This window comes from Pelobates fuscus, chromosome 1 (genome assembly GCF_036172605.1).
Source record: "Pelobates fuscus isolate aPelFus1 chromosome 1, aPelFus1.pri, whole genome shotgun sequence".
NCBI classification, from domain to species: Eukaryota; Metazoa; Chordata; class Amphibia; order Anura; family Pelobatidae; genus Pelobates; species Pelobates fuscus.
Window position 1 is genome coordinate 366399359 of NC_086317.1, and position 4927 is coordinate 366404285.

Here is a 4927-nt window from a genome sequence, read left to right on the forward strand (position 1 = left end):
TTGGGTGTGAAGTGTTCGAGAGCCATACTGACAGATGAGCTAGCCTAATAGGGTCAGAAAATAGGGACAGACTTGCACTTTGCATTAACACCTAGCTAGCGGCCACGGGGTTTCTGTGCCTTTGGGCTAACACGTCTTCTGGTATTAACAAATAAAGTTTTTATCTCTTAGAATCTAACATTTCATAGGGGGGACTGATGTAGAATTATTAAAAATCTTATTGTATTTATATTGAATTGCTGCTCTAACTCTGTATTAACCTGATACTGTGACAAATCCTCCATTTTGTCCTCATAACCTGACTTCTTCATATGAAAACTACATTACATGACAGTATTTCTCAGCACATTTAATACAATAGACAAGGACAGTATTCTCCATAAGGATATGACTAACCCAGGAACTGTTGAATTTCCCCTAACTCGCAACATAATATAATTTAAAGGCCATGAGAACACAGTAGTAATGAAATGTTCTATTCATAAGAGACCTTGCACCTAACCACGAGATTTGACATCACCGACCGAGTAAAATGACGCTCAAGACCCCTTGTCCCCCACCCGTGTCCGGAAAAGTACCACCTCTTGGTGGGTGGACACGGAACTAACCACTTAGCTTTTGATCCAATTAATTATATTGATAGGTGGACACTAACCCAGACACTTAACAATTAATCCAATTAATGATGTTTATTCACTGATATCTTGATAATCAATGATGACGAAAATGTCTCTTAAAAGGGCCTGCGCGCCCGCTGATTCTGCACTTGCCAATAAATTTCCTCGAAGTTATTTTAACCTGAACTCCGTGTGTCAGACTGAATTACTTCAGCGTATATACGCAATTCAATTCTCTTTAATTCGGACAGGAACAGATAGACACTTAAACATTTTGGTTTACTGAAAAAGTACCATAACAGGAGTACTATCATGTAGTGGAGGGATTTCTAATATTGGAGTACTATCACATAGTGGAGGGCTTTCCAATATTGGAGTACTATCATGTAGTGGAGGGTTTTCCGATATTGGAGTACTATTATGTGAAGGGCTTTCCAATATTGGAGTACTATCATGTAGTGGAGGGTTTTCCAATATTGGAGTACTATTATGTGAAGGGCTTTCCAATATTGGAGTACTATCACATAGTGGAGGGCTTTCCAATATTGGAGTACTATCATGTAGTGGAGGGTTTTCCAATATTGGAGTACTATTATGTGAAGGGCTTTCCAATATTGGAGTACTATTATGTGAAGGGCTTTCCAATATTGGAGTACTATCATGTAGTGGAGGGCTTTCCAATATTGGAGTACTATTATGTGAAGGGCTTTCCAATATTGGAGTACTATCATGTAGTGGAGGGTTTTCCAATATTGGAGTACTATTATGTGAAGGGCTTTCCAATATTGGAGTACTATCACATAGTGGAGGGCTTTCCAATATTGGAGTACTATCATGTAGTGGAGGGTTTTCCAATATTGGAGTACTATTATGTGAAGGGCTTTCCAATATTGGAGTACTATTATGTGAAGGGCTTTCCAATATTGGAGTACTATCATGTAGTGGAGGGTTTTCCAATATTGGAGTACTATTATGTGAAGGGCTTTCCAATATTGGAGTACTATCATGTAGTGGAGGGTTTTCCAATATTGGAGTACTATTATGTGAAGGGCTTTCCAATATTGGAGTACTATCACATAGTGGAGGGCTTTCCAATATTGGAGTACTATCATGTAGTGGAGGGCTTTCCAATATTGGAGTACTATTATGTGAAGGGCTTTCCAATATTGGAGTACTATTATGTGAAGGGCTTTCCAATATTGGAGTACTATCATGTAGTGGAGGGCTTTCCAATATTGGAGTACTATCACATAGTGGAGGGCTTTCCAATATTGGAGTACTATCATGTAGTGGAGGGCTTTCCAATATTGGAGTACTATCATGTAGTGGAGGGTTTTCCAATATTGGAGTACTATCATGTAGTGGAGGGCTTTCCAATATTGGAGTACTATTATGTGAAGGGCTTTCCAATATTGGAGTACTATCATGTAGTGGAGGGCTTTCCAATATTGGAGTACTATCATGTAGTGGAGGGTTTTCAAATATTGGAGTACTATTATGTGAAGGGCTTTCCAATATTGGAGTACTATCATGTAGTGGAGGGTTTTCCAATATTGGAGTACTATTATGTGAAGGGCTTTCCAATATTGGAGTACTATCACATAGTGGAGGGCTTTCCAATATTGGAGTACTATTATGTAAAGAGCTTTCCAATATTGGAGTACTATCATGTAGTGGAGGGCTTTCCAATATTGGAGTACTATTATGTGGAGGGATTTCCAATATTGGAGTACTATCATGTAGTGGAGGGATTTCTAATATTGGAGTACTATCACATAGTGGAGGGCTTTCCAATATTGGAGTACTATCACATAGTGGAGGGCTTTCCAATATTGGAGTACTATCATGTAGTGGAGGGTTTTCCGATATTGGAGTACTATTATGTGAAGGGCTTTCCAATATTGGAGTACTATCATGTAGTGGAGGGTTTTCCAATATTGGAGTACTATTATGTGAAGGGCTTTCCAATATTGGAGTACTATCACATAGTGGAGGGCTTTCCAATATTGGAGTACTATCATGTAGTGGAGGGTTTTCCAATATTGGAGTACTATTATGTGAAGGGCTTTCCAATATTGGAGTACTATCATGTAGTGGAGGGTTTTCCAATATTGGAGTACTATTATGTGAAGGGCTTTCCAATATTGGAGTACTATCACATAGTGGAGGGCTTTCCAATATTGGAGTACTATCATGTAGTGGAGGGCTTTCCAATATTGGAGTACTATTATGTGAAGGGCTTTCCAATATTGGAGTACTATTATGTGAAGGGCTTTCCAATATTGGAGTACTATCATGTAGTGGAGGGCTTTCCAATATTGGAGTACTATCACATAGTGGAGGGCTTTCCAATATTGGAGTACTATCATGTAGTGGAGGGCTTTCCAATATTGGAGTACTATCATGTAGTGGAGGGTTTTCCAATATTGGAGTACTATCATGTAGTGGAGGGCTTTCCAATATTGGAGTACTATCATGTAGTGGAGGGCTTTCCAATATTGGAGTACTATCATGTAGTGGTGGACTTAATACAATATGGCCATGCTAAATGGTGTTACTGAATACCCCCATTTTTGTTTGCTAAGATCTGTGATTTTAAATTGCCTTGTAAAATATAAAACTGTATTTTTCTGTGTATGCCCTGCTCCTTAATCTGTATTTTGTAATATTTTGGTCTTTGGGCAGCACCACTACTGAGAAATGCATGTTCCGGGTCTTCCTCCAATTACAAAAGTATCATAATACTATTAATCTAAGTACTATTAACAAAACTAGAATAGTCTCTATAACGTGTCAATGTTACAAAAACATCTGGGTTTTAAAGTGTTGCATTTCTGCAAGTTTAGAGTCTGAGGTCATATGATAAAATATGCAAAACTATAACTTTATGCGATAGACTGGCAACAAATTAAATATTGTATGTAAGTAAAAGCTATACGAAGAAAGAACCATGTACTTTTATTTGTTTCTATGATAGCGTTTAGTCGTGATGTTTTCCCATTTGAAAATTACTTTTGTTCTCTAACAGTGCAATGAAATCTTATCAACAACATGTGGATTTTAGCAGCAAAGCTCGTTGCCAATTTACTTGCATTGTAAATAAATATCTACAAATTTCGTGACTGAATACACACGATGTGCGCTCCAAATAAAAAATGTGGTGAAAGCAGCAGGTTTTGTTTTGCTCAGGTCTATCACTCAGCAATCTCATTACTCCTAAAATATCATTCAAACATGAACGTATTGTGGCGAGATGAATACGTTGTCTATAAACACTTGTATGCACTAAATAAAATAAAAAGATTTAACATTATTTTTAAAACATTAAATTTGTAATTGTAATTTTAAAGATTGTTTGACCAAATGTATTTGTAATATTTTTGTATTGTATTTAAAGGGACACTATAGTCAACAAAACAACTTGATGCTTGATGAAGCCGTTGTGGTGTATAAATCATGCCCCTGCAATCTCAGTGCTCAATTCTTTGCCATTTTTGACACAAATGCATGCTCCATTGGCTCTAACATTTAAGAGAAATGCTACAAAATTCTGACATGTTGGTATAGCATGCCAAACATACTACACTGCATGAATAACAAGATACCTGAGATTTCTGAGTGTGGAGCGCATCACGGGATCCAGGTTGCAAATTTGGTGGGACTGCCCCTTTTGGAAGATGACTGACACGGACACGGACTTCCCAATGCTTCTACACCACACAAAACTGCCCTTGGTGACATACAAAAAAAAAAAAATCACTGACTAGGCATCTTTCAAATGCAGCCAAGACCCTGATGCCCACTATGTGGAAACAGTTGGATTTGCAGTAATAGGTGGATATGGTTGAGGAGATCCACAGCGTAGAGTCGATGACAATTAGCGGTACCTCTGATAACTGTGCTCTAACCTTGACTCCATGGCTAGACTATGTTGTTAGAGATTCGGGACCCATGCTAGCAGGTGAGATGCGGGTTTGAAGGTTGGGGTCCATCTCGACCGCACATAGGTTTCCCGAAGACTAGGACCAAGGACTGATGGTCAGAAGTGACGAACGCTGCCTTTTTTTTCTCTCTCTCTCCATCTTCTTCCTCCCCGCTTCTACCCTTTTCATATCCCCCAAATGCTTTGGTGCATGTACGTGCACTTAACAAGCCTCTGCGTATCTCATAAACAACAAACTCTGATGAAGAGGCAAGTTCTACAAATGGTTATTTACTGTACCTTACTGGCTGAGGTCACTTGCATGGAACATGCTTACCAGCACATGATATATAATATTGTAATGGTGCTGCACTGTAAACTGTTTAAA

General features: G+C 38.4%; 1 protein-coding gene across 1 annotated transcript; it reads right to left on the minus strand.

Annotated features, from left to right (window-relative positions):
* Positions 1-896: 896 nt before the first annotated feature.
* On the minus strand, positions 897-4536 carry LOC134573351 (uncharacterized). Its single transcript, XM_063433094.1, has 2 exons — positions 4526-4536; positions 897-3141 (listed from the first exon to the last, which is right to left on the minus strand). The coding sequence occupies exons 1-2, from the start codon at positions 4534-4536 to the stop codon at positions 897-899; spliced, it is 2256 nt and encodes a 751-aa protein (XP_063289164.1).
* Between the last annotated feature and the right edge of the window lie 391 nt (positions 4537-4927).